The sequence below is a fragment of the Empidonax traillii genome, unplaced genomic scaffold (genome assembly GCF_003031625.1).
Source record: "Empidonax traillii isolate 1590-97213 ecotype Southwest subspecies unplaced genomic scaffold, ASM303162v1 scaffold27:size3997909, whole genome shotgun sequence".
Taxonomy (NCBI): Eukaryota; Metazoa; Chordata; class Aves; order Passeriformes; family Tyrannidae; genus Empidonax; species Empidonax traillii.
Window position 1 is genome coordinate 1,830,640 of NW_020955220.1, and position 27,308 is coordinate 1,857,947.

At 49.2% G+C, this 27,308-nt stretch overlaps 2 protein-coding genes and 1 long non-coding RNA gene across 10 annotated transcripts in view; 1 reads left to right on the top strand and 2 right to left on the bottom strand.

The window, feature by feature from the left end:
- Positions 1-1,178: 1,178 nt before the first annotated feature.
- CPN1 (carboxypeptidase N subunit 1) lies at positions 1,179-14,786 on the bottom strand. The gene is made up of 9 exons (XM_027908820.1): positions 14,395-14,786; positions 11,202-11,398; positions 10,385-10,540; positions 9,773-9,955; positions 8,176-8,287; positions 7,315-7,454; positions 6,925-7,024; positions 5,218-5,336; positions 1,179-2,502 (listed from the first exon to the last, which is right to left on the bottom strand). Exons 1-9 carry the CDS (start codon positions 14,615-14,617, stop codon positions 2,371-2,373), a joined length of 1,362 nt encoding a protein of 453 aa, XP_027764621.1. The 5' UTR covers positions 14,618-14,786; the 3' UTR covers positions 1,179-2,370.
- Positions 13,754-22,074, top strand: LOC114071129. The gene is made up of 3 exons (XR_003574005.1): positions 13,754-14,007; positions 21,282-21,287; positions 21,825-22,074. It is a non-coding gene; the product is annotated as an uncharacterized LOC114071129 (long non-coding RNA).
- Positions 18,540-27,308, bottom strand: part of ENTPD1 (ectonucleoside triphosphate diphosphohydrolase 1) — a 32,787-nt gene continuing 24,018 nt past the window's right edge. For 6 of the 8 annotated variants that reach the window (XM_027908793.1, XM_027908777.1, XM_027908801.1 and 3 more), the window contains 6 exons: positions 26,475-26,634; positions 25,605-25,841; positions 24,791-25,051; positions 23,656-23,775; positions 23,337-23,474; positions 22,985-23,191 (listed from right to left, as the gene is read on the bottom strand). In XM_027908793.1, coding sequence (XP_027764594.1) covers positions 22,985-23,191; positions 23,337-23,474; positions 23,656-23,775; positions 24,791-25,051; positions 25,605-25,841; positions 26,475-26,634 — 1,123 coding nt within the window. Of the gene's footprint in view, positions 23,192-23,336; positions 23,475-23,655; positions 23,776-24,790; positions 25,052-25,604; positions 25,842-26,474; positions 26,635-27,308 lie in introns of all 8 variants that reach the window. The other 2 variants (XM_027908754.1, XM_027908769.1) reach the window with 2 other exon arrangements.

The window sequence follows — 27,308 nt, forward strand, 5'->3', positions numbered from 1 at the left end:
ATCTTGCACGAACCCTCTTGTAGAGAAAAAAGTTTGTGACTGAGCCTGTAAACTTTCTGCTGCACTGACAGACCCAGAGCAGCCTGTGAGGGTGATGCGACCTCCTGGGTTGGTTGTCCTGTTCTAGGGAAGAAACTCCCCTCCACTGACTCTGCCCTGGAAAGTGAGTGGAATTGGGATGGTCCCACATTTTCTAGGACCACAAGAGGGCAACATGAGAGCACCCTGCAGCCAGCAGGCTCAGCAATTTAACCTGTGATACTGCTGGGATGCAGGTGGCATGGGCTGTTGTGTGTGGGCTCAGCATCATCCAGGGACCGCCCAGCTGAATTAACCAAGAGCTCTTTCATTCCTCTCAGCTTCATACACGTCTCCAGAGGTCAGCAGTCAGCTCAGCCAGCAGAATTAGTGCTGTACTTGGGGGCAGCAGTTATCTTTCCACACAGGGGCTGGACATGAGGTGACAGGAGACCCCTCTGTGTGCTGCATGGGGCCAGGCCGTGGGACATGGGCTGCCCTCCCTCATCCTGCATGTTCACCAGGAAATCTTTTGAGTGAATGTGCACTGACATGTGGCTTCAAGCAGGAGGGTCCAACGTCTGCAGTGATGCTGCTGGGCTTGGACAGTGGAAGAGGTGTTAAACCACATGAAATTTTGAGCATCTCAGCCTCACCATTCTTTTTAATTTTCTTCTGTCACAGGAAAATAATAATAATAATAAAAAAGATAAAATTGAAGAATTGGAATTCAGCTTTGGCTGTGACTGCTGAACTGGGCAGTGTCTCCAACCCACTCTGGCCTCTACAGACCAAAATCACTCAGCCATGATTAAATGCATTACCATTCCTGGCACTTTGTAGCCTGTATAATTAACCTGCAAGGGACAGCTTCCTCTGCCTTTACAAGAACTGGCATGACAGAGAAAGGGCTTCTGTTAGCAAGCAGAGCTACAAGTGTGTGTGTGCTGCTAATGCTGAAAATGCCACCAGCATCTTGTAGCACAGACAGAGGAGGAGGTGACAATGAGGGATGAAATGCAGAATATTGCTTATGCAGAAGGGTAATACAGGTTGCTCTCAAGAAATAAAGAGACGTTTTGAAAAGAGGAGGAGCAAAGGGATGTTTGGGGGACACTTTTTGGACAGACTTGAGAGAGACAAACAGTGGCTGTATGGGGGAGATGGGTATAACTAGCCAAGGAAAAAGAAGTCACTGGGGAACACTGTTTATCTCTCTGGAGTTATTTATTTTCAATGAAGAATGCTAGAAAGGTTTTACCTGCTTAAGATATTTTTACCGTGGAAACAACCAGCTTCATTTCTACTCTTGCTTCCATTCCAAACGTGCCTGCACAGCCTAAGCAGCATTTTAAGCCTCAGCCTGTAGTACCCCACCTCACTGAACAACGGATCCTGTCTCTCCTAACCCAATTACAACTCACATGGCTTATGTGGTACCTGCATAGCACACTGCTGGCATCAAGCATGCACACTTCCCTGCTGCACATTGATGGGACCAAGGTTCAGGGTATTGGTCTCAAAGGGACGTAAAATAATCTGGCTCGCACTTCTACTCATCACCAATTGTAAAACCTCACCTAGTTGCTCCTGTACTCAGACTAATAATTTGTGTTGGCTAGAGCAGACCCCTCAGCAAACCATCTGGTTTGGGTCTGAAGACATAAGGAGATGGGATTATCTTTGGCTTTTGCCAGCATGCATCATTTCAGCCTGTCTGACTACCAATAATCCAAACCAGATACTAAAAAGTCCCATCTGCAGATCTAGATCAGGACATGACCTTGGACCACCACTTCCCAGCGCTGCCAACCAGCAATAGGTGTGCTGCATATGGTTCAAACTGTCTTCAGAGCCGCTCACATCACTGCCTGCTTTAAAACTGACCTTCTCCTAACTTCAGGGCCTACAGGCAGCAAATGTCCTTACCTGAGGGAGAAGTGTGGCACTCGTGCCCAGAGGACTAGTGCCAAGATTCGTGTGCCCAGCTTGTGACTGCAACATATACCAGGGCCTGGATTCATTATCCCTGGTAGGCACTACTGTCTGGGCTTCTCAGTGGGCTGTAGCAACTAAGTCCAGGAGTAAAGGGAACAGAGCTCTCTGGGATGGAGTGACTGCAGGAGAACTCAGCACACACAGATACCAGACACACTTCCCAGGGAACTGTAGCCCAGGCCCATTTTGTTGTGAATGACTTCACAATTTGATCAGGGATTAAATACTTCCTTGTTTAATAACCTAATAATGTGGGCTAGTTTCATGCTGGACTGTTGGAAAGTTCACTGTTGGAGTCATCAGCCAGACCTCATGTAAACGGCTTCCCCCAGCTCTCTGCCAAGTGAGCTGTCCTCATCTTTGGGTCCCCCGGCGGGTGGCTCTTGGCACAACTTTCTTCTGAAGGGCTTTGTTGTTCATGCGTGTGCCTGAGGATTTACGCTCCGGGGGCTTCCTCACCACTTCTTGTTTGAGCTGGAAATGCACCTGGAGATAAAACAAAAATAACTGTGTGATACCTATTTATATAAAGAGTACACCGAACAGCAGTAGAAAAACCCCTCAGTAGGTTTTTTCCTAGGAGTTATTTCACCGTCGATGAACTGTCAGCACCTAAAAACAGACTCACTCTAACAGTTCATGAAATAGCATGTTTATTAATACAAATTTGTGACAATTTATGGGATTTGCTGTGTCTGGAATAGGGTCTAACTGCAAAAAAAAGCACACTTAAACTATATAGTGATAATAATACAAAGCATAGGCACAAATGCTATAGCAAAAGCAGCTTACGAAGAATATTAATACTGCAAAACCTAAGCACCTGCCCTAAAGTAAAAGAACTAACAAAGAAAACAAAGAATAAGTAAAGATTTTAACGTACTATGGAGCAAAAGTAAAATTAGCGCATGTGTATAAAGCAATTGCTCAGCCCAAGGTGTTCCAAGAAGGTGGAGGCCAAAAAGGTAGCCCATCAGTTACCTCTGCAGCATTGATTAAATGTCTCCCCAATTTTTGCTTATGTCAAATCTCTTTTTATACCTTTCTCCTGAGGCAGTTTTTGAGTGGCTATAGTCAATAAACTAATTTTGTGTTGATAGACAGATGAAATAGACCTAAGGATCCACTTCCCCAGTTCCAGTCAGCCAGGATGTGTGCAAAAAAAGGCTGTTTTGTTATCTCCATATCACTCCTTTCTTCACTTTAATCATTTTATCACTTTCTGGGAATGTGTCCCCAAGTGCCAGGGGGAGGGGGGTTGGGGGGAGGGACGGGCGGGGTCCAGGAAACCATCAGGAGGGTTTTTTTCTTCTTTTGTGTGGCCTTATCTATCACCTTACACTGTGTAACACCGGTGCGTGAGCTCTGCTGGCTCAGGGGTCTGCAGGACCTGCTTCTACCACTTGCATTCGAAGCTGACTCTGGGGCCAAGACAAACAATAAGGGGCCTCAGCCAGTGTTAAGGGAACTCAGTTCTTGAAGCAGCTGAAAACTTTTTTTTTTTACTGTGGAAAATGTTGTACAAACAACGAGCAGAATTTCTTATACAGAGAATTGCTCCTATGGCAATGTGATGTCCTAGGATGGTTTGGAAGAGGAGCTCTGAAAGGCAAGGGACTGACCTATGCTCTTTCTTCACCTTTTCTTGCCAGAAAAAAATAGCATTACTTTGCATCTCTGTGAATATTTAATACACTGGATGCTTTAGGTCAGACAGTTCTTTTTCAATTTCATCTTGTTACCTGAATCCTGCTTAATCAGTCTTTCAGCAACCAGTGCTTCCAAGAGATCCAGGCAAAAATTTTCAGGAAAGAAACCCTCATCCACCCCAGCCATGCAAGCAGGTACAAGAGGGAGAAGAGGACAACAAGCATGCAAAACACAGCAGTAGATAAATGGGGAATGGGGAGGCCATACAGAAAGGTGAAACTGGAATGGGGCTGTATCAGCTTCCTTGGGGAGGGTTGGAGTAAGCAGTGAGTATGGGAGGTACTGCTGAGGTGAGGACAGGAGGGCTGCTGTGAGAGGAGATCTGCAAAAATCAGATCATCGGGGAACAAATCAGTCTTCTACAGTAACACAGTAAAAAGAAAATCTATTTTAAAAAGGAGAGCAAAAGAGCTGGGTGCTTAACCTAGCAAAACAAAGGCTAGGACTGGGCTTGACAGCTCTCTATAAATACACCAGGGAATAAATACCAGAGAAGAAGAGTAGCTATTTAAAGCACAACATTGGCATAAGAACAAATGGGGATAAACTGACCATAAATAAATTTAGGACGAAAATTAGAAGGTTTCTAATCCTGAGAAAAGGGCAGTTCTGGAAGAACTTCAGAGGCTGGGCAGAGTGGGATGAAGAGATGGATGGTGGGAGAACAACCACAGAGTATTTACAGCAGAGCCTGACCAGTGCACATACAGCGAAGCAAATGATGTGCCAGGATGCCACGGGGGGGTTCCTGATAGTCCTTAGAGAAGGCTGTGTCTGTGGTTCCACCATGTTCACGAGGCAACAGCAGGGGCAGGGATCACCACCCACTGTTTTTGTAACCAATTTTGTAACCAATTTCTAGGTGTCCAGTCTGCCCTCAGAAAGGTACTGTAGAAGACACAGCAGTGTCAAGAGCACTTCATCTCCCATCTCCCAAAGGTACTTGGCTGTTCTTTGTTGGCACCCAATTTCCATCTATCTTGGGTGCTCTCAGCAGAAAGGCAGACTTCAGCCTCTTGCTATGACTTTGATAATGTGCTTGGTCCCAGGCAGAATGCAGATGATATCAGAGTGCTGAAATCCACAAAGCTAGAGGGATAACTGAACCTCAGGGAACATGTGCTATCTCCACATCATCTCATCCTGGAGAGTGCAGAGGATGGAGGGAGAGCTAAAGAGCAGCAGTCCCAGCCAGTCAGGGGCTCTCCCCATGGCCAAGTGGCAGAGGGACATAGAAGCTGGCATGGCAGCCCAGGGCAGCTGCGAGCCCTCAGTAAGGAACTGAAAGGCAAATGGCATTGTCTTCACTCTGATTCCCTCTGTGAGCTGAAGGAGCCCTGTATTTGCCAAAGCAGACAGCCTATAGCCACAGGTAATGCTTGACATCCCATCTCCTTTCTCTGCTGCTCACTTATCATCCTCTACTGCATTTCTTTCTCCCTGGGGAGAAGATATTTTGAGAAACCCTTGCGAGTATGCAGCCTGACTCACCAATGAAGGTGCAGCTGGGCCCACTGTTGTTGTCACTGTCTGGGGATGGTATCCCTCTGCAGAGGCTGTGACAGTGTAAGTGCCAGGCAGCAGCAGCCGGAAATAATCCCCCATATCACCTGGAACACAAGGGAGGAAGAGAAAGCACTCAGGATGTTCAGGGAACAAAGCCAAAGACATTCCAGTTGTTCTTGCTGAGGTACTTCCTCTAGGATGTGTAGCCTTCAAAACCCAGATTTTTTTTTTTTTTCCCCAGATCTGCTGGCTACTGCAAGGCTGGATTCACTTTGGTACACTGCAAATGATGTCTCATTAGTACCAAGGAGGACAGGTCAGTCTGCAAGTAAATGCCAAATGAAAGGGGACTGTACAGCAGCATTGGCTGCATCTGTGTAGGGAGCCTACAAATCTGAGCGCTCACCAGTCAGATGCCAGCAGACCTAAGGGCAATCACAGCTCCAGTCTGACTCCTTATGCATAACACAATCTCTAATTGCTGTCACACACAATTTTGCCACATTTGGGTTAGCAGGGTTTTAGTTGCAGATCAGCTCAGCTACTCCCCGATTCTCCCTGCATAAGAAAGCCCCAGGAGCACTCTGACGGACCGTGTACTGGTGTAATATGTGTGGCCAGCATGGTTTGCTTCCCAAAGACACCAGTTGAGAGAAATATGCCTGTGCATCCTTGACCAGAGAGGGCTTAGGAAAGCCTAGGGAAGATAGATGCAAGAACAGGGACAGGAGATAACTAACAGTGAGGTAGTACCACATTATGGATCACTTTGACAACTGGAGTATAATCCCATCTACGGAACTAGATGGGTATTGCAAATTGCCTCAGGGTGGATCAGGGAGCACAGCTTTACTGTGAAGGTGGTACAGCCCTGGCACAGAACAGCAGAAAGGCTGTGAAATCACCATCCTTGGGGTCAGTGAGAATTGGCCAGAAGGAGCAATGGCTGATCAGAGCCAATGCTGGGGACAATCCTGCTCCAAGGAGGAGGCTGGACAGGAGACCCCAGAGGGCCCTTGGCAGCCAGCTCTTCTGTGATTCTGTGATTTCTTCCACACTCCCTTTTCTTATGCAGCTTGGCAGGAGTGCCAAATATTAGAGTGTTACTGAGTCACAGATCTGCAGCCGGGAGTAGTTTTGATTATTTTGTAGTCTGACCTCTGAAGAGCTGTAATATCGACTATTTTCTGCAGCCAGTCTGTAATGTTTGGTCTGCTTGGAGGAGGGTGTTCGTGAAAAGGAGGTTAAAATTGGACAGCAAAGGAGAAACAACCACAACCTGGATAAGCTACAGTGGCACTTCATTCTCAGTCTAAGCTTGTCAGGCTTGAACTTTCAGTCTTTTATCTTATTCTGCTGTCATAGTAGTTCCTATCCATTGTTTCAGCTCTTTGTATATAGTTAGATGCTTGAGTAGATTATCCCCTCAATCATCTCTCTCAGATAAAATAGGAGCTGAGTTTCTGAAGTCCTTTACAACAAGGTTTGCATTCCAGTTCTCACCTCTGTCTTCCCTAGGCTTTCCTAAGCCCTCTCTGGTCAAGGACGCACAGGCATATTTTTCACAGCTAGTGTCTTTGGGAAACAAACCATGCTGGCCACACATATTTGCTAACCTCCAACCACATATCCAGATAGCCTCCAAGAGGTTATATTTAAAAGACCCAGCATGCAAGGGGACCAGCAACCCACCAGAGGTGATGTCATGGCTGATTCCCTGGACAGAAATCACTGCTCCTGCAATGCCGTTGTTGTTCTCGTCTGACACCAACCCTTTGATGCCCTGGTGAACCTGCAGGGAGGGAGACAGACTGATGGTCAAGGGCCCTCCCTTGCTCAAGAGGGTATTGCTGAGTAGTGGAGGAGGGCAGAGGTCTGGTGACAACCCTACCTTTCTCCATACCCTTGGCTCTCCTGGTTATCACCAGCAGAGCCAGTCTAAGACACAACAGCCTCCCCAGCTAAATCATCCCCTGAGCTCCATAACCACCTCCCTTCCACCCCTAGTGCCTACTGGTCCCCTACCACCAGGGCCCACAGGGACCTGCAGGAAAGGTGAAGATCTCAGGACTGCCCCCTTACCTCTTCAATGAAAGCAACAAGGGCCTCCCGGTTGGCCATCCACTGCCGCTCCAGGTCCTCCTCGGGCGGAAACTTGTTGCAGCTCAGCTCCAGGGTGATTTCAAAGCAGTTGGTGTAGAGGTAATTGAAGTCCTGCATGCCTGAAAGAGAAGAAAAGCCTGTGGCCAGGGCAAGGCCCCCTTCCCTCCCTATTCCCATGTCCCAGTCATCCTGGCCCCTGTCTTTCTTCAACCAGAACCATCCTACTCTCCTTTACACCACAGGAGCAGCCTCCTCCCTCCCCAACAGTGTGACTAGAGACTCCCCGCCTCCCATGCAGCCCTCCCCCTGTGGCTGCCCAACTCTTCCCTTCAGCTAGATCATTCACCTCTCTGCCTTCAGAAGATCAGGGAGGTTGGGTGCCACAGGGCCTAAATACCTCTGTCCAGTTCCTCTTCAATCTTTTTTGTAGCCTAAAGTGTTGATTTTTCAGTTTTCTCATTGTGCCTTTTTTAATCAGATTTTTCAGGAACCAGCAGCTACAAGAGATGTCTTCCCTTTGGTCAGTTTTGGGTTTTGATGGAATTACGCCGTAGCATTTTCAAATACACTAACAGATTAATGCTTCCTTTGTCCAGCAGCACACAGCACGTCTCTGTAGACCTTGACTACTTCTGTGGTTCTTTCTCAAGCCACTTCCAGTATTCCCAAGTCATTTCCTGGTCTGAGATGCAGACACCAGAATGGTGTCCAGTAATGGGCACAGTGCTACTGCCACACTCCTTCCCTAACACATTCTATCCTGAGGTTTCTTGTCTATCCCTTCACCTCTCTTCAGCTCAACACTTTACTGTGGGTAGTGCTCACCTGCCCAGCCCTTACCTTTGCTGAGTGAGTACCAGGATGCCCCATTCGTGATGCCATCGGCAAAGTAGTCCCCGCAGTTCCAGCCTCGGTGCATCCAGCTGTGGGCGTACGAGTAGGTTTTGGCCAGCTAGAGGGAGAGTGGCCAGTGGTCACTGCTACAGCCCTGCGTGGCTGGGGAACCTGCCAGGCCCTGGACAAAACACGCTCCCTCCTGCACGGGCTTCACTGAGCAGTGTGGGACGGAAGTCAGACAGGAGAGAGATCTTGCATTTTACTGCCACAAAATACAACACGAGGTGTCCAGGACCTCTCCAAAATGTAGGCAGATGAAGAGCAGTAATCTGGTAAGATGGAAGCTTGCTGATGTCACAGGCAGCTTCTCCCCTGCTCCCAGTGAGAAGAGGGGGAGCAGAGGGCACTGGGCCCATGAAGGGACACTCAGCCTCATTGATGCTGGGCCCCACACAGCAAATGGCACAAACAGGGGAAGAAGACAGGCGAAGAAAACTAACCAGTATCAATCCTGATGCAAATACCATATAGATCAGGGGAATTTGGATTAGGAAAGAGTTTGGACAACCTCTGTTCTAGCAACCACTTCTTTATTGCCCTTATTACGAGTACTGCTTATTTTTAGACATGAAGACAGAGCTAAAACTATGCTGCTGCTTCCAAAGCCAGTCCTTTGCGTAGAACACAGTTTAAGAGAAACTGGCATTTTCATTTTCTAATGCAAACTCTGTACTCTTGTACTATGGTATTACGATGTAATCTCATTCTTTCAGCAAGAAAACAGTTACTTCTCTACATTTCTGACTTCTGAGGCTATGTGGGTATCATTAGCCAACGCCCCAGACTGCAGTCTCTTTACATCTGGGTCTGAGCACAGTTGTGATCCCAGGAGGTCCTGGCAAGCCCCTGCATAGATTCTGCTTCCAGAGAATGCGGAACTCCATCTCACTTATTTTTCTCATTAACTGTTCTGACGCAGACTTGCTTTTTTCTTGTGCTGGGTAGTTCCCAATGGAAACAGACTGAAGGCATTGTTTTCTGGGATAATGGAGAAAAACCACAGGCTGCAGCTAGTGCTAACAGGATCAGCTGCACGGACTGATACATGTCCTGATGTCTGCTTATGCTCCTGGTACTCTTGCTGTCTGTTTCTTGTTCTTCACCACCTGCAAGCCCTGCTGGGCACCCACCCTCCTTATCCTGCTCTCAGCAGACCCCCAGCCAGACTCTGCAACATCTCTAGGAAAAGAATCCTATGCATGCTACGATGGTGCGGCAAAGCTGGGGGCAGGCTCCAGTTCTGGAAGAGCAGGTTGGTATTGAAGACATGGGTGGTACTGGGGTTATGGGGAACCCAAGCACAGCACAGACAAGAAAAGTGCTCCTATGGGTTAAAACTAGCCTGTGGTTGTGGTGGGACTGGCTCACAGTGGGACTGCCCTGAACCTGCCTATGGCTGGCAGAAGTGCCAGAGTCTACTAACGGTTCATTCCAACAAGTTTCTTGGTTCAGCTCCTGCATGATGCAGTGACCAGAGACTCCCATCCAGCTCTCACACACTGCACCCTGCCAGGGAATGCCCTCACGTGGCTGTGCTCACCTTCTGGAACAACTTGTCATCAGGGGTAGGTGTGTTGACCGTGCGCCGATGGCTCCTGAACCGCTGATCTTGAGACTTGTCATAGGGGTAATTTGCCACCACTGCTCCACCATGCAGATTGGCTGAGAGCACAAAGTTGTAGCTGCTGATCCACTGGATCACAGCCAGTGTCTCTGGCTCCACCTGTGAGGAGGAGAGAAGAGCTCAACTACCTCTGGGCCAGCTGCTGCTCCATTCTGGGCTTCAGTGTGGTCAGTCATGTCAGACCCTGTCCTGCAATGTGTCTGCTGCAGCCCTTGCAGCTTCCTCTCTTCTCCACCACCTGCCCTGATACACAGAGCAGGGTCCTCCTGTGCATATCCTGCAACAGCTGTCCCAGAATAACCCCGAAACCTGAAACACAGGCATTAGGTAGCATGTGCTGTAATGCCAGCCCCTCCTCCTGGCAGAGTTGTAAGCCATGATATGGGACCAGGATTACATAATTTCTCTGCATGCAGAAGGCTCAGAGAAGGAGTCGAGCACCATGTAAGCCAAATGACAGTGTATTTGCTTGCATGCTGAGACACTCTAAAAGGATGCTGTAGCTCTCACATCTTCCCAGACTGGTACCTGGCTTTTCCAGTTGTCAGGCAGTGGGATGTGGTGATTTGGCCCGCTGATTTCCCTGCTGTAGTACATGAGTGTGTTGAGGTCAGGGAAGTTGCGGTTCAAGTCCACTCCATTGGCATTGTTCCTCCCTGTCAAGTACCCGTTGCTGTCTGGGCCCTGCAGGGCAAAGGTGCATCACAGGGGTGAGTACAGGGTGGGTGAAGGCAGGTAGGGTGTCAGAAAGGCAGGGACTGGCCATCATAACAGCACTTCAGTGCCTTTGAGTCACAACACATCTTATTGCTGGCAGGACAATAAAGAATATTGGTACTGACAGGGAAAGTCAGTAACAATATCTTCATTTTCCAGGGTGACAGGGACAAATAAACAATTTGCCTTAACTGAAAGAGCCATGGATATCTCCCTGAAGTCTAGCAGTACAAAGAAATGGGTGAAGATTTTTGGGAGGACTAGGGCGCTTACTCCTCCCCCATCTCTCATGTCCCTGCCTGCTGATGACAGTGGCATTCAGCTGCCACTGCCCTAGTCCGGCCAGGGGATTTTCAGCGACCCTCTTGTGACAAGTAACTTCTAAGGAGAGTAAGATGGTATAGGAAGTCTCCTCTAATCAGCTTCCAAGGTCACCTGTGGTAGGACACACAACGCAAGCCTTTGGCATGGGAGGTGAGAAGCAGTGACACCGGCTGAGGGGACAAATTTGGCAGGGCATGAAGAGGAAGGATGCCCGCTCCTCCTAACTGTGGTGACGGGGATCCCACAGGGATTGGAAGGGCTTTCTGCCCCTACTCAGCTGGAGAAGGCGATCACTGCCTGGTACCTGCTTGGCAGCCACTTCGTACCCGTCGGGGTTCATGGAGGGCATGATGTGGATGCGCGTGTCATGGATGAGGCGGGTGATCCGCTCGTTGCCCCGGCGGTACTCCTCGCACAGGAAATCGGAGAGCTGCAGGAGCAGCTCACGGCCCAGCACCTCGTTCCCGTGCATGTTCCCAACATACTTGAACTCTGGCTCCACTGGAGAGAGCAAGAGAGTGACACCATCAACCAGAGCTGGGATGGGGAGAAGAGCAAATTCCTACCACAGGGACCCCCAGGCAAAGCCCAAGGGACACCCAGTAAATGGTGTGAAATGACCCTTCCCCTCGGAAAATGCAAACCTCAGCGAGGGAGACAGGCACATTTCTCATTTGGGCTCCCCTCTGTTTTGCCACAGCACTCCTGGAAGCAGTTCAGACTCCCCAGTAGGTTGCTTTGGGCCTTTGGACCGCGTAAGAGGAGTATTTGCAGGTGATTTTGTCTTAGGTTGGGGAGAGGCAACACAGAGGGACCAGGGAGCATTGGCAGGATTGCTGCCACCCTAAGCCCTGGGGTGCCAGAGCCGCAGAGCAATGTGGTGGATGGCAGTGGAGGGGACAGGCCATTTCTCCCACCTCTGTCCTTCCAAGTTTGCTCACAGTGCCTCTCAGCAGCATGGCACATTCCTGACTGCATACTTTAAGGAGTTTTTCATTACTTGTCAGGATAATACCAATTCCTGGCTTGGGGTGAGATGTGCTCTTTTGCTGGAAGAGCGCAGTCACCTCTGACTGCTGTCATCAGCCCCTGACTCCCCTGCTGATGGGAGGCAGCAAATGGTTTCCTCTCTCCCTCCAAAGTCAAGGTTTAGGGCCTTCCTCACTCTCAGGGGACAAGAGCCTGGAGAAAGCCTCAGCAGCTAAGTTCAGTATGAATCAAACTGTCCCTCAGGCAGCTCCAGTATGAGCAAAAAGGTCTCTTACCACCGACTTTTCTAAAATAAGTTCTCAAAATACAGACTTGGAGACCACAGACTGTGCCCAGAGCAGGACTTGCTGCTTTGCTGAAGGAGAGGTAGGACACGTGAGGGACGGGTTATGCTTTCCCAGAGGGTCTTTTTAAAGCAGTTACTTGTGGGAAAATAAAATGTCAAATTGCAGGCTAGAATCAGCACTGGTAGGATGAAAGTCACCAGAGGAACTCAGTTAAAAAGGCAGCCTGACTGTCACATGGAAGGGTCAGGAAAGAAAAGGGTGTTGTTACAAATGTTGGCTGGCCAGAACTTGAGACTCCCGTTGAACGGTGAGTTTTCTGGCCACCAGCACGGATCAGACTCGCAGTGGCAGAATGCAGCAAGGCTGCCACGTGTGGTGTTCATGAGGATCCCTGGGGTACAAGGCATCGCAGCCCCTCATTCGGAGCTGCTGCTTGCAAAAGCCCCTGCACCTTTGCTGCACAGGGAGGAGACACTGCATCCAAAACAAATATCTAATCTTGACTAAAGATTTTGCTTTTACGAATCTTTTGTCTCAGTGCAAGATACCAGAAGTGGGCAACATATTTTGACCTTATTAGATTTCAGGGACATGAAACTGATTTAATTAGATGATTCAGTTACTAAAAATATAAAAAAATCCTGGGCATATGTGCAGCCTTTAAAAAAATAAAGTCTCAGCAGGGATTCTCTGTTTTGTTTGAGTGTGCAGCAGGACTTGTCAGCCTTTTTCAGTATGCAAACGCCTAATGTTTAAGCACATAGATACACAAGCCCAATTGCTGCATGTAAACACATTGACTCTAGGTTTACTTTTTGGAGTTACTTTCCATGTCCTTTAAGGAAATCTACAGTGTCCCAAATTCCTTGTGCCACAAGCTGAAAGTGACAGCCTGAGGGTGGCCCATGCTACAAGCAGGGCCACAGGTTCATGCTGCCCGCCTGGGGCAAGGGAGATCTGAGTCTGGGCCTTTCCAGCTGCTCTCTTGTGGTTTTGCCAAGTGTAAAATCCAGTGGTGCACTGCCAGTGCCCTTTGCTCACTCCTTCTGTTGAATCAGCCCTTGATACACTGTAGCGGTGCCCCAGGTGTCCTCAGAAGATTTCCCTGTTGGGAAGCCCAACAGGGCTGTTGTAGAGGTAGTCAGGGTGGGAAGTCTCCCATCTCACCTCCTGGTACCTCTGAAGATGATACTCTGGGATGCAGGAGTGGAGCAGCATGCACCCAGTGCAGTGTGTCCTTGGGCAAGCTGCTGCTGGGCATGGGGTGCTGTGGGGTTTGTTGGGGCTGCTCCACTGAGGTAGGAACAGATTCAGGTTCCCCTCACCCCTGCAGCACTGCTGGCAGTTTTCCACGTGACTAATCTGCCTGGACTTGTTGGCCCTCACATTTAACCACATCAGCCAGGATTTGAAAAGGCGAAAGATCGTGCAAAAAGTAGGCAGAGCTCTGTCCTTATCTGCAGCCCAGGGGCACCAGGCGGGATGCAAGGGAGTCCTGTGTGCAGCCACCCAGCCTGGAAAGCCAGCTGGTCCCCTCAGCCCCCCGTGGCACTTGGCTGTCAGAAAGGTCTGGCTAGGCAATGTCTCCATGCTGCACAGGCAGCAGCTCAAGGGGCCATTGCTGCCAAGGTTCCACAGGGCCACGTGGCAGCAGGTGGAGATCCCTGAGAACAGCCTGTTGCAGGGGCTGCACAGCCCACGGGGCTGGCAGGGCTCTGGGAGCCTGGTGCCTGCTCTGCCGGGGTCCCTGCTCTCTGTCCTCCTGGCTTTGCGGTCTGGAGGAGGAAGGCACGAACTCTTCCCTGCCAATACCCCAGCAGCAAAGGGCAGAGGGTGGGTGCTGCCTCTCCTTGCCTGAGCAACACTGTTTTGGGAGGGAGAGGACGGCAGGGCAGGTGGAGTGCTGGGACATACTCGCTTGGGTTCTCGCATTAGCCTCCGCTGAAAACTCAGCGCTCCGTCCAAAGTGCGCGCCCGGGCCGCGCTGCAGCTGCAGCTCACGCAAGCACAGGGCAGGCGTGCGGGCTGGGCGTGCGCGCCCCTGGCCTGGCTGCGGGGTCCCCGATGGAGACGGCACTGCCCGACTCCTGGACACTGCCAGGAGTCCTGCCTGGAAAGGGAGATACCCCCCACCCGGTGCCCCAGCAGTGCCGCGTGGCAGGGAGCGTGGCAGCGAAGCCCGTCCCCTCGGAGCCGCTGTCCCCATCCCCCCGTACTCACGGGGCTCGTGCACGCCCGGGGAGTCGCTGAACTCCAGCACGTAGAGGTGTCGGCCCTCGACGCTCCGGCCGATGCTGTAGATGCGGGTGACATAGGGGCACTGGCTCTGCACGCGGAACAGGGCCTGCACCAGCTCCTCGTAGCGATGGTGGAGGAAGCTGAGGGCGGCCGCCCCCTCGAGCAGGAGCAGGGCTCCCACCAGGGGCCGCAACCACCGCGCCATCCTCCCGCGGCGCTGGACGCCCGGACCAGCTCCCAGCCCCGGCTCCCTCCAAGCCGTGAGCTTAAAGTGCAAACTCCAACCAGCTCTTTCCAGCTGCCGAGTGCCAGCCCCCTGCACCTGCGGGCGGGGGGCGGCGGGGGGCGGCGGGAGCGGGGCGCGCCGGGGCCCCGCGGCGCAGGAATGCTCCCCCCTCCCGCCGGCGAGCCCGTTCTCCGCCGGGAGTTCCCCCCGCTCCAGCTCACTTATTAACCGGACAGCAAACAGGCCCCCTCAGCCACTGGCTGTCACCGCAGAAGAAGCGCAGGACTGGAAAACTGGCTGCGGAGGGCGTCGGGGCTGCCAAGCGCACGGAGAGCGGCGGGCGGGGGAGAGGAGAGGAGAGGGGGGCGGCGGGCAGGGGTATGCTGTCGTGGAGCCCTCTCGTGGGGCAAGAGCTGAGCGCGGTGGGGATGGCGCCTGGCCGTCCTCAATGCCCGCACGACTCCCGCAGCCCGGCCCAGCCCCTGCCTGCCCAGCGCGGGCAGCTCCCGCCGCTCCTCCCCGGGGCCCGGCCCCGGTTCCGCGCCGCGCCTCTTCTCCTGCCCCATATCCTGACGAAGCGGAGGAGACGCCACGGACTCCGTGGATCAGTCCGATCCTCTGCCCCAGTCCCGCTCACCCGACTGCTCCCGGGAGCAGTCCTCTCGGTCTCGAGGCAGGGACCGCATCACCCTCCGCACAGCCATCAGCCCAAAGTGCCGAGCTGGGACGGGGTGGGGGAGGACAGAGCAACATGGGGTGTGATGCAGGAGTTGTCTGTTGAGCAGGTACCAGCACGGAGAGCTCCACTCGGTGGTCTGGTATCACCCTGCTCTGCTCTGCTCTGGGAGTGGGCATGGGAAAGAACTCTAGCAGGCACTGAGCAGCAGATTACTCAACAGCATAAAGACAGATGAAAATGCCTTGCTGTCTGCTAACAAAGAGTTGCAAACTATTTCTGGTTATGGGGGAAGTTGGTTCCTCTCTACCCCTCTGGCTGGCAGACACCTCAGGGTCCCTGTGCTCTGCCCGCAGACAGCACAGATGGGGGAGGCAGCTTTGCTTTGCAGCCTTGCCTCACGAGGCTAAAACTCCACCAGCTTTGCAGCTCTGAAAGAGATCTTTATTATGACAACCCTGACATAGAGCCCAAACAGCCAAAAAATTTACCATCACGGCTGGACAGGCCAGGAGAAAGGCTCTGTTTGGTAACATGCTATTCTGCTCTGCACAGGCCGTGCTAGAAAGGAGCTCATCCTGCCATCAGCAATGGGCTTCTTAGTGCCATGCCAAACATTTGCCTTCCCTTCAACATTGAAGTGGATCCATACAGCACTGCTCCTAACTGTGTGTCTGCTCTAGCTGCCTTTTCCCCCAGCAAAGCAACCTCTACCAGTGCTGCCCAGCACCACTGCTTTCCTACCTGTTCTCCACATCTGCTTGGGCTGCCAACTGGCTTTCTACCTCAGTTTTCCAGGAAAAGCAGTGGTAAAAACAGGGAGTCCCTGTTTATAGCCTCTAATGCAAACACTACAGGCTGGTGGGCAAAGCACATGGCTTGCCTGCTCATGGCTTTCCAACTAAGACTTTCCAACTTTGACTTTCTTCTGCCCCACCCTTACTATAGTGGTCCTTTCCCTCCTTATCCTTGAGCCTTCTTGATCTTCTGCTCCATCTGCACAGGTTCTCTTCTCCTGCTGTTTTTGAAAAAACATCCTTTTGGAGACATGATCAGAAAAAGAAAAAATATGTATATAAAGATAGCAGTAACCATATTAATACCTTCTCCTAGTTAAGCTTCCTCCCACCGCATCCCTGCTTGTCAGCCAGTCTGAAAGCATCACACATTCAGGAGCGGGAATGGCATTGCACCTATCTGTAGCCAGGTAACAAGAATCAGCGCTGGAGGTGACAACTTCTCCCAGCACATGTAAGAAGAGAAGGCAAAGTAGCTGAACCTGTGGCATGAGCATGGTGAGCATGGGTATGGTAGGACAGCTCTTATCTCTACAGCAAGACACATCTGGTGGTATTTTGCAGAACTGGCAGCCCACATAGCAGTGGGAAATGCCCTCGCCTCCTTCACATCCTTGCTCCCAGGCCTGCTGGGTTCCCATGGAGCTGCTCCCTTCCCAGCCTTCAGCAATGAAGGCAATTGGAAAGACCTGGGCGGGTTTCCAGCAATAGCCAGTGTTACTTGGCAGCCAGAGTGCTAGGCAGGGCTATAGTAAAATAGCACAGGGCCCATGTTTGGTCTGTTCCCCCCTCCCCTTTCACTTCCCAGGCTGCTTTCCATAGCCTGGGAGAGCAGTGGCAGAGTTGGAACTGTAGTGCTGCCAAGGGATACATGAGGAAAGCTCTCACTCCCCTATGGAGAAAAGCAACACTGATGTGAGAAACAACAGTAAAAAAGGAGAAATGCCAGACCATTAGAGCCTAAAAATGAGCCATTAGCAAAATCTTGAGTGGGTAGAGAACACATCTCACACACTACTAGGTCTGCAGAGTTAGTCAGCCTTATCCATAGCATAGGGATGAAGGCAGCCTGTTATCAGGCAGAAGGTTTAAAGCAAACAAAAGGAAATAATTTTGTACAGGAGACATGTTGAAATTACCTTGTCAAAGCTGAAAGTTACATGAATGCAAAAGAGGATAGGATGAATTCACAGAGAACAGGGGCACCCACAGCTATCAGATCCTGAGGCAGCCATTTGATCACAAATTTCTTTATGTATAGAAGAGAAGGATTATGACATTTCCCTAACTATCCCTCTAGATCCTCAGCGCCCCCCCCCCCTCCCCCCAGCAGCTGGGGATGAATGCCAAAGCACTGCCTGTTTGATCTGACCTAGCATGACTCTTACACGCTCTAGGAAAATGACATCCTAACAAAGCTTTAACCAGTGATGAATTTGGACATGTTTAAAAACAAAGATGAAAGCAGAAACAAACAATATAAGATGTTAGAACTTGGAAACAGTGCAGGAAGTAAATAAAGACTTAGTTTGGAAAGTATGGCTAATACATCTGGGATGGATCATACACCCCCCACCCCCCACCCAGATGTTCAAAAATGGAGAAACCTTGAGGCAGTGGGAGAGGAAGCAGGAATGCTCCGTGCCACAGTGGCGAGAGTAAGAGGAGTGTGAATGTGAGCCCTGTCCCCTCTGTCACTGCACGGCTGGTGGTCACAGGCAGCAAGGAGCCGATCCCTCCGGAGCCAGTCATGGAAAGACTCCATCTGATGGGTTCATTTTAGTTCTGGTCATATTGTTACCAGAGGAAGAATGGAAAATCTGAGGAAAGTTCAAGCTAATAGCCATAAGAATGAGCAAACTGTGGAGAGTTCATGCTGAAAGAAAAATAAAGACCGTGGCAAGCATGTTTGCCTTGGCAGAGCTACAGCTGTGGCTGCACATGGAGGCACATAGCCCTGTGAACAAGGGGCACAGGCCCACCCTCCCTCACCTGTTTCAGGGGGTGGGAGGATGGGCTGCAGTGCCAGCGGTGCTGCCTGGGGGAGGGAAAGGAAAAGTGAGGACAGAGGACTGCATCCATCTAGTTAGCAGCAGGAGAGAACAAGCTGCTTTGAAGAGGTCAGGGTGAAGCTAAAGCAAGGAAAGATGGGGTTTGGCTACTAGCAGTAGTAGCCAATACTCCCTTCCCAGGAGAGAGGCCACCCATGTGATTTGCCTAGAGCCTGGGAAAGACCACACTGCCTTTCCCTACCAGGAGGGTATGCTACCATCCACCATGAACTTCAGATCTGACCCAGAAGAACATCAAGGAACTGACAAGAGAGGAAATCACATCTCAGGACTTTTCCATGTTTAGTGCCAGAAGCTTCATTCCACTACTGGTAAACTCCCATCTTCTGGAAAAGAGCACGAAAACTTTTCTGGCGTAAGTTCAGAAGTCTTTATTATGATAAGCATACAGAGACTTGTGTGTGCATCAAAACAAAGATCCATTTCTTCAGGGCTGGGCCACAGAAAGAAAACACATGGCCTGGGTGGCAGGAACTGTTGTCCTCAGCATGTCCCCCCAGCCCCTCCTAAACAGTCTGTAGAGCCTGTGACAAAGCTGGCAGCCCTGCAGAGCCTACACATCCTTCCCGGCACAGAGCATGGGAAGAATTGGGGTGGAGAAGGAAGGGGTACACATCCAGCTCAGAGCTGCTCTTGGAGAAGCTGGAGAGCCCTGGCCAGCCCAGACACTTCAAATCAGCCTCCCACTGCAGAGGTGATGGCCTCACTTCTGAGAGCTTCCTTTCAAGTGTAGGGCTCCCCTGTGCTTTGCTGTAGGGCCAGAGAAATCAGCTGTGGCCCGTGCACAGAGGAGAGGTAGCTTTATCAGGGAGGAGAGCGAAAGGCATGTAGAGCCTGTGATGATGAGGGCCAGTTGTTTTCTGCAAGAGGTGAGTGTGCTGCAGGCAGCCAGGCTCTCTCCTCTGACATGTTCCGTTGGCTTTGCCCCACACCCGACACTTGAGTGAACATGGGAGAGCTCGCAGAAGTCATCAGTCCCAGCAAGACCAGACTGCTCCTGCACTATCCAAAACTATGAAATCCCCTGCAAGGAACCTTCCCAAAAATGGACCTATCAACATTTGAACCAAAACAGAGACATCTCACCTTGCTGCAGCACACCTCAGAGCTTCCTAGGAGCCCAGGAGAGCTCTCTCTTCTAGGAGAGACCAAGGTCTGGAGTCTTGGCAGCTCAGCAGTGCTGAATGGTGAATAAATATTTGCTAGACAAGAACATGTGGTGTTAAAAGATGCTTTACCCCAGAAAAGCAAAACAGTACAGCAGCTAGTGGCCAGAAATTAAAGCCAGAAGCTATCAAATTAGAAATAAGGCACAGATAATTATCAGCAAGGCAGATCAACTGTATTAACAAGAGAAGTGATACATTATTACTGGCATATTTGGACGCTCCCTCCACTATCATTAATGGTCTTCCTGTACACATTGGGTGGCTCTGAAACATACATTTGAGCTGAATACAGCTGGGTCAGATACAATGCAGAAGCAAATAAATGAATATTCATTAAATTTGAACTCTTTGACCAAGGATTTTGAGTAGCCTCCATGAATAAAGTCCTGCAATAACGAGAAATAGGGAGAAAAAAAAAGTCATAGACTGTTCTGTGAAGGTTCTCACATACAGGCAGTGATATGCAAGGGTCCCTTCTTGACAGGATGCCTTCAGTCAACCGGTTCCTGGAGCCTTAGTCTGCTCAAGTGATTTTTCAAATGGCATGTCTGCTGTCACCTTTAAAATTCTAATTCTAGAGAGATTGGTTTATAAATGGGGTCTAAAAATCACAATGTATAAAAAAAATCAAAATATTTTGTATTTATCTTAGTTTGGAGTCTTTAGGTTACACTAAAGTCGCATTTAAAGCTTTAAAAAAACCCCAAAACTGAAACCAAAAAGCAAGATAATTAAGACGGGAGGGAGTAAGTGAAGACACCAGCTGCTCACCTGGCTCTAGAATCAGGAGCTAACAGTATTAATACTATGGGACTTGCAATAACAATCCAAAACTTTGTGAAAGCTCTTCTCACGGGTTCTGTATTTGTCCTTTTCCTTTGGCATAAACCCTTAGCAGGGACCAGAAAAGCAGACTGGCACAAGCTTGCTTTCCACACCAGCTTCCACATGGAGTTTCTGCATCAGTTTCTGAAATGTCCTAATGAATCTGCCAGTTCCCTTCATGGACACAACTCAGCAGCTGCCAGATCCCCAAAGGGATCTCAGGAGAGGAACTGCCATTTTGCAGGTTTCCATGCTGTTCATGGGGAGAAAGGATGCACCAGCACGTGTGGGGAGCTTCTCCGGGGCATCTGCTTTGCTATAAAGACTCCGTATGCAAGGCAGGTGGCACAACACAGGGTGTGATGCAAATGGGGCTGTCTGGGCAGCAGAAGCAGCTCTAATCACACTTTTCTCTGGAATGCCTTCCAGCCATGACCAAAAACTACCATTAGTCTCTCATTTACCTACCTTTGCTGAAAAAAAAATGAAGGAAGACTGCATCTCTAGCTGAATTCCAACATCTCAATCTATTTGCAGATAAAACAAAAACTGGTGAATGGACTAACAGTGTGATAAAGTGTCATTTGTGGATTGAACTGAATAACCTGCTCAGGGGAATATTCTTTGAACAGTGTGTGTTTCACTGGAGCTACATGGAAGGCAAAATAACTCATATTGAGAGACAGTGATGCACAATGTGGGACAGCAGCTGTTCTGGAATGCAATTGCTGAGAAAAAAAGAAGAGTTGCAATAGTCCAACTGGACAAAACAGCCTCAAAACTTTCTGTTAAGTGAGCAGACCTGGCCCTGAGATAGATAAATGGGGAACACTGAGTATAGACCAAAACCAGAGGATATTACTTTATACACACTATTAATGACTCTACTGTCAGTCACTGATAAAAACTTTGGTGTCCCAATTTCAGAAAGATGTAAAACTTTTAAAAGAAGTGGAGTCAAGAGCTACAAGTGAGGTCAGCACAGAGCACTTTACAGATTGAAGATCAACCTATTTAATACGACATAATGACAATTTGCAAGCACCAACAAGGAAAAAGGGATTTTTTAATAGCAGAGTTACTCAGTCCTTTGGAAATGGGCAGAACAAGGTCCAACAGAAGCTGAAGCCAGCTACTTCAGAGCAAAAATAAGACACAAATTTTTGGAAGAACAACGATCTGCCCAAAGATCTTAACACGGGAGAGGGTTGATTTTTCCCTTACCTTTAGGTTCTTCAATATGTTAGGGCTTCTACTTCCAGGCATAAAGCAGAAATAACTGGGGGACATTTTCATGCCTGGACGGTTCAAAAGAACGGTCTGGGAGAGCATGAAAACTCCAAGTTCTGTGTCTGTGCTTGCCTAAAGGAGAAGGTATTATTGGGTTTGCACATCCTGAACCCCTCCTCACTGCCTGCACCTTTGCTTGGGGAAACATGTGAAGCTATGTGTTTACTGTGCCTTTTTCTTTCTAATATCTGCTTTCTTTCAACCTCCAGCACTTACAGGCCACTAGGAGAAGAGATATCCAAGATTTTGTGGGAAATAGACAGGCACCAGTGGTTTCTGAGTGTTTTTACAAAAATGGATTTCTGACTTATCTCTTTTTTACTTTTTTTTTCTTTTTTTTTTTTTTTTTTGACCAAGGAGTGGAAAAATGGAAGAAAGTGATTCATAAACCCAATCAATGGCATCATCCTAGTTGTGTGCTAGAAGATGGGCCTCAGTATGTGCACTCACAAGCCCTAGGTCTTATGGTCATAGGATAAGCCTATGCCATTAGGAAAGAAAAGGCAAATTTTCTCTAATTTTGCTGGTGGAAAGCAAAGTTAACCAATGCTGGTTAACGGCTGCCAGCTGTCTATGGGAATATTACTTAATAAACATTTTCCCTAGATTGGAGGCTGCTGTATTATCAGCATAGTGACCCCGGATTGCTTTAGTGGGTCTATAGCAGTAGGTACACTCATCACACCAGAGTCCCTGTAGGCATAAGCACTCACTACTGGTCAAGGACCCTTGGTTCCTGCAAAAAACAGCAATGCCTGGCTGGGAACTCGTGTCTTGATGTACCCTAGGGGAATGGGAATGGCTCAGTGTGACAGTGAGCCAGCTTTGGTCCAGCAACAACATGAGGAAGATATGGGAAAAAGGCTTCTTGCCACCTGCAAAAGGAGCTGACAGCCACCAGAGCCCAGCTAAGGGCCAATGACCACCAGCACGCTCAGTTTCTTCATCCTCATCCCTTCTTTTCCCAGAGTGGCATTTGGGAGCCTGACCCACCTTCAGGGGCCAGCCAGGTGCAAGTGCTGTACCCAGCTGTAGGGCTGCGAGAGCTCGGGGCGCAGGGAGGCGAGCAGAGGTGTGCTGGTGTGGAAAGGGCTCTTGGGAACAGCTTCAGCAGAGAAGGAGCAGGATCACCCTGTGTGTGACAGCTCCCAAGAGCTCAGTGGGATGTGTGACCCTGAGATTACCCTTGCAGGAGCACTGGCTCCCAAAGATTGCTGCCACTTTTCTCCTTATAATGCTGCACACAAGGCAGAAACCAACAAGCAGCAAAGTTTCACTGAATGAAAGTACAACCCATTCAAGGAGGGGACACCAGCTTGTCTGTCCTTGGCAGAGAAAGGTGGCGAGCCTGACGTCCCAACATCTCTCAGTGCAAGTGTGAGTCAGAAGAAATAAATGCCCTTGTTGTACAGTCAGTAGCTTCAGTGAGAGGAACTCTGCAGTACAGCCTGCTCTGCTGGGGTCTCCTAGCCTTGAGCAGCCAGGGTGACATGGCCCCTCTCCCATCCAGGTTCTTCCTAAACAACCCCCTTCTGCAGGCACTTGGGCTTGTGAAAGAGAAGCCAGGCAAACAGGAGCACAGACACCAGCACAAGGGAGCACAGCACCATCAGCCCCACGTAGCTGCCGTGGGAGAGAGGGGGCACAGCTGGCTCCTCTGCAGGGATCATGTTGGTCAGGTTCAGCATGTAGCCCAGGGTCCAACCTGCATCACTGCTACCGATCTGAAACAGAAGAGGAGCAGAATCAGCACTGGGAGGTGCGGGGGCTGCTTGTGGCATTGCTGGGGCAGTGACCCTCCTGGGGATACAGGGCCAGGCTGTGCAGTAAGGGTGTGTAGGGTAGAACCCTCCCTACCACGATACAAACCTTTCCAAGGAAGTGGATCCTTTGCCAGTTCTCGTAAGTGAATTCATAGCCATTTTCCAGGAGAGAGAGGATGTAGGCTCCAGAGAAGCAATATTCACTCAGGTACTTTTCTTTGACGTCATGATACATTGTCTTCACCTAGGGAATGAGGCAATCACCAGGCTGTTAAACACACCTTCCCACTGTTCCAGCTTGTGCCTGAGCATTCACTGCAGGTGATGGGGGAATCTTCCCCATCTTGCTTTGGAAATTAACCCCAGCCATTTATCCTACATCAAAGTATCAGCAGCCATAGTCTACTGCAACAAGCACTACTCACCTCTTGCCAAGGCCGAGCACAGAAGCTCTCAATGGTTCTGGTCACTTCGTTCAGGGGAACAGGGCTTGATTCACTGGTGAGGTTCAAAAAGTTCATCACAAAATAGAAAGCAGAAAAAGCCTGAAGAAGAAATATTGTTTTAATCTGACTGGGCCTCCACATGAACAGAACAGCAGAAATCCCATTAAAAAAATCAATTTGTTTACAGATGGAGAAATATAAGAAGCAACATCACACACATAAGAGCAGGTATATTTTCAAGAGTGATGTCATTTTGAGACATAACCCCTCTCAACTGCTGAGAGGTGAAGGAAGAAATTATGGTATCCTGCAGAACTTCTGTAATCTCTCTCCTTGACATGTGCCAGTGGCATACAGTGAATGCTGACTGCCATCACAACTGTGATCCCATTTTGGCAACTGAATGAGGTGAGCGTGCAACCAATATCACCAAAAAGAGCAGAGGTGATGGTCTGAAAGGACTGTACAGAGCCCCATCATATAATCCAGAGTCCAGAAAACCCCTCTCTGACCATGGCCAGTAGCTGATAGGTAGGGGACAGTTTATGAACAGGGCAAGGGTGTATTAACAGTTCCCCAGGAAACCTCAAAGTCACTGAAGACTCTCAGCTCTAGGACTGATGGTCAGCATGGTCACACATAATGTGTGTTCGGAGTGTGCACTGTCTCTTCATCATGTCTGGGAAGCAGACAGGTGAGCTGATTGGTTTTAGTAGCACTCAGACACTTCTGGGTGAATTTCAGGTCTGGCTCCACCACTGACCTCAGGAGACAAGGTTTGTGGAGCAGAGTACCTGCCTGCAGCAGGCTCTCCTGCCTCTGGTGCTGGCCATCAGGAAGGACTGCTTAAAAAATGAATCAGTAAATACAGAACCCCAAGGAGATGGGTTAGAGTGGGAACAGTGCGGTACTGGCAGGCCAGCATTTACTGCAGTAGCTCTTACATGTCTATCCTCACCACAAGTGCAGCACTAATTTTGTAGTTTTATGTCCAAGAAGCCACCTTATAAATGATTTCCTGCCTCAGTCATGAAGAATGCACTGTAGCATTACACTGAGCTTCTGCTCTTCTGACATTCTGAATTACAGCAAGTTGAAAACTGTTAAGACTCACCCCGAAATCCCCTTGTAATGGAGGTAGGTATATCCCATTGAAGGAGCAACTGGAGTAAGGACAGCTGGTTTTGTCAAAGAGTTTCTGGATGTTTTCTCGGCACTTTTGATAATTCCCCTCTCCCTCTATGTATAGCTGACTGAAAGGTAATTGCTTTTTCTTGTCTGATGTACAAGGGTTTTTGAAGAAGTCACTTATATTTATAGTCCTCTGATACCCCTGGTGAAAGCATGGGTCAAGGAGACTGCTGCTCTCCACGGTCTGAAAGTAAAAATCAACTCAAGCAGTTACACTTTGTTCTAGAGTAACACCCTGAGAAAGAGCCCCAAGGAATGGTGGCCCCAAAGCACTTGTCTCATCAAGTACATCACATCAAGGTGCAGACATCAGGTCAAAGCGATGAGGATGGCTTAAGACACTGGCTTTGAGAGGAAAGATGTGGGGACTGCCACAGCCTCCCTGTAGGACCCTGGGCAAATTACCTTCAGCCACAGTTTGTGAAGGTGCTGTTGGTTTGGGATTCTCAGAGATGGTAAAATGTCGCCTCCCCTGAGTATTTCAGTTAAATGCAGTTCTTTTGGTGTTCTGTGCCAAAGACTCAAAGCATCTCAGATTGGTAGTACTTCTGAAAGTATTGACTGTCACCTCTTTGGGCATCTCATGCTCAGTTTTTATGGAAGACAATGACATTTTCCTAATCCAGACTAAGCAATGAGGCATTTAGCTGGAACACAGCAACTTTTACAGCACCAGTATGCCAAAGATGGGAGGGTCCAGGGTCTCCACGTGCAATTACAGGTGTAGATATACTTGCCTGTAGGTCCCTGGCCAGTTTCTGTTGCAGAGCCTGGTCCTTCCCATAGCAGAGAAAGCTGTGTGTGTACACTTGATAATCCTTGCCATAGAGACGGAAGTAGAGCTGGTTCTCTGGAGACTCAGAAGAGACTTCCTTTGATACAAAGGTAATCTGTGTTGAGGCTCCTCCGAGGTCTAGTGCTCCTGATGTCTCACTTGTGGATTTCAGGGAATGTAAAAGCTTTTTCCAGCCAGACTTTTAAAAAAAAAAATTAATTTCAAAGTAAAACAGATATATCAGGCATGGAGAAGATTTTATTTTGGAGATAAAAATAAAAAAGAGAAAGACTTATGAGAAGAGAAGCCAAAGCACAGAACACAGAAAACACAGGAAGTCCTGGAGAGGGGCATGACATGAGAGCTGGAACGAGACACAAGAAAGATGCAGGCTTGTAAATGCAGAACTTGGATCAAGTCATAGTGTTTGCAGGAGGACTAAGAATATGAAAGGTAATACAATTGTTATGAGAAAAAGACAGCCAACTTAATGTTTCAGTTCCTAGATGATTTATAAGCTCAATAGTAAAGAATCACTGTCAGACTTTATAGACACAGAAGTATTTTAGATCAGTAAGTGAGAAGGACACTGTAGCCAAGCAAAATTATTGAAGATGCTGGTATTTTATTTCAGTGCTTTAAGCCTGACTACAGTGGTGCATCCTGGTATCAGGATGTACTCGCAGTAACTGCTGAGGCAAGATGTGCAGCTTCCTGATCCCTGGTAAATGGCTTACAAGGGAAGATGGTGCCTGCAACAGCTTCTTGCAAGACATGATTTACAAAGTGCTGCAAGCCAATTATTCAAACATACTTGCTGCAGATATACTACCTGCTTGAAACTGCCCAGAAGGTAATTAATGGTGATCCATCCATAGGCCCCTTCTTCCTGACCAGTGATGATTCTGGCACCCTGGAAGTTGAAGGGAGCTAAGCGTAGTGTCTTCTCTACTGAGGACAAGACTTCATCAGCTGCACTTTTATTCTCCAACCTGGATGAACGGAAGAAAGAATGGAGTGACTCTGGCTGACAGCTCTCTGTAGTCTATGAGCTTTACTCTGAGTAGGCAGGCTGTAACTCCCCACCAAATGTTAAATTATAAGAGAATAGTCACTCATACGGGTTATCCAGTTCCAGCTGGCCATGTCGCTCTCTGTCAACACCTTGACAGCACAGCTGCCACCAGGTCTGACTCTTACAGACCCTGGAGCTGAGAGTGGTACTCGGAGCAGAGACCAGAGCTCTTGTTCACCTGGAGCATGTGTCCTGATAGGAACACTCTTCACCACCACCATTAGAGAAGAAATCCAGAAGGTATCCCCAGGGAGATCTCCCAGGCAATATATACATAACACCAGCTCCGGGTTACAGCCAGACAAGAATTCTGGGGCACACCCACGAAAATCACAAATTAGAATTAAAGGACTATGTGATTATAAAGTTACCTTATCCTCTGATGGCCCCAGGAAGAGTCAAGATATGTGGGGAGTTACAACATGGTTGGGCTCAAAAATTCTAGGTTAGGCCTAATACCAGATTGTGGGGATGTCTGAGCATCCCTTTGATGTAGGGGGTGTCTAAGCATCAGCTTGGGCACTGCTGATCTCCTGGTGTCTCTGTGCTGCATCTGGATGCAGGAGATGATGGAAGGTTGGAGCGAGTGGC

Bases quoted from the DNA above. Each gene is read 5' to 3' on its own strand.
- CPN1 (XM_027908820.1), bottom strand. From the start codon at position 14,617: ATGGCGCGGTGGTTGCGGCCCCTGGTGGGAGCCCTGCTCCTGCTCGAG. The intron at 10,541-11,201 runs GTACCAGGCAGT...TTTGCCCTGCAG, and splicing joins ACGAAGTGGCTGCCAAGCAG to GGCCCAGACAGCAACGGGTA. The intron at 9,956-10,384 runs GTACCAGTCTGG...TCCTCCTCACAG, and splicing joins CTGACAACTGGAAAAGCCAG to GTGGAGCCAGAGACACTGGC.